Raw genomic sequence first — 1,174 nt, 5'->3', positions numbered from 1 at the left:
AAAGAAAAAAAAGGTTAGAAAAGATGAGAGATGATAAAGGGCCCTTTTGAGGTTAGGTAATATGGTTTTGTAGCATCCCTGCAGTTAAAAGTTTTTGTCTTATTTTAGAATACTGTCATCTGTTTCTTTAGTGTTAATTTTTCCTTCTGTTTTCCTCATCAGGGAACCCCAAGAACATCCAATAGAAGCTGTGCAATTATGTAAAATTCTCATCAACTGTCTTCCTCAAAATAAAGAAGTATGGTAATCCTTACCTGTATACAGTGCAGAGCCTTCTCAGAAGCACAGAATATTTTTATATTTCCTTTATGTGAATTTTTAAGCTGCAAATCTGATGGCCTTAATTTCCTTTTTGACACTGAAAGTTTTGTAAAAGAAATCATGTCCATACACTTTGTTGCAAGATGTGAATTATTGACACTGAACTTAATAACTGTGTACTGTTTGGAAGGGGTTCCTCACATTTTTTGACTTTTTTTGTACGTGTTTTTTCTTTTTTTTTTAAGTTCTGATGAGGAGGGGAGGGTGAATAAACCACTGTGAGTCTCGGTATAATTTGAAGATTGCTCCATCTAGACCAGCAATCTGCTCTTCATTATTCTCTGCTATATATAACGGTGCTGTGAGGGAGGGGGAATGCATTTTTCAATATACTGAACTTTTGTACCGAATTTTTTTGTAATAAGCAATCAAGGTTACAATTTTTTTTAAAATAGAAATTTTGTAAGAAGGCAATATTAACCTAATCACCATGTAAGCACTCTGGATGATGGATTCCGCAAAACTTGGTTTTATGGTTACTTCTTCTCTTAGATTCTTAATTCATGAGGAGGGTGGGGGAGGGAGGTGGAGGGAGGGAAGGGTTTCTCTATTAAAATGCATCCATTGTGTTTTTTAAGATAGTGTAACTTGCTTAAATTTCTTATGTGACATTAACAAATAAAAAAAGCTCTTTTAATATTGATGTACTGTCCTTTTTAACCCTTTATAAACAGATTTTGAGGGGAGAAAAGTATTGTTTCAGTTTTGCTTTTGATAAAAATATAATTTGACTTTTTGAACTGGATTTTTCTTTAAGTCTTTGCCAGTTGAGGAAGATAAGCTATTTTGGGTGTCTTTCTGTATTTGATTGTCAATAACAACAATAACGAAAGCAATAATCATAACTAATGTT

The 1,174-nt window shown here is 33.1% G+C and overlaps 1 protein-coding gene across 1 annotated transcript in view; it reads left to right on the top strand.

Annotated features, from left to right (window-relative positions):
• LMNB1 (lamin B1) overlaps positions 1-964 on the top strand; it is a 39,112-nt gene extending 38,148 nt beyond the window's left edge. The window contains exon 10 of the mRNA XM_011981220.1: positions 163-964. Coding sequence (XP_011836610.1) covers positions 163-204 — 42 coding nt within the window. The 3' untranslated portion in view covers positions 205-964. The remainder of the gene's footprint in view (positions 1-162) is intronic.
• The last annotated feature ends 210 nt before the right edge of the window (positions 965-1,174 follow it).

This window comes from Mandrillus leucophaeus, unplaced genomic scaffold, assembly GCF_000951045.1.
Source record: "Mandrillus leucophaeus isolate KB7577 unplaced genomic scaffold, Mleu.le_1.0 Scaffold221, whole genome shotgun sequence".
Classification (NCBI taxonomy): domain Eukaryota; kingdom Metazoa; phylum Chordata; class Mammalia; order Primates; family Cercopithecidae; genus Mandrillus; species Mandrillus leucophaeus.
Note: the sequence above shows the minus strand (reverse complement) of the source record. Positions and strands in the feature narration are given on the sequence as shown.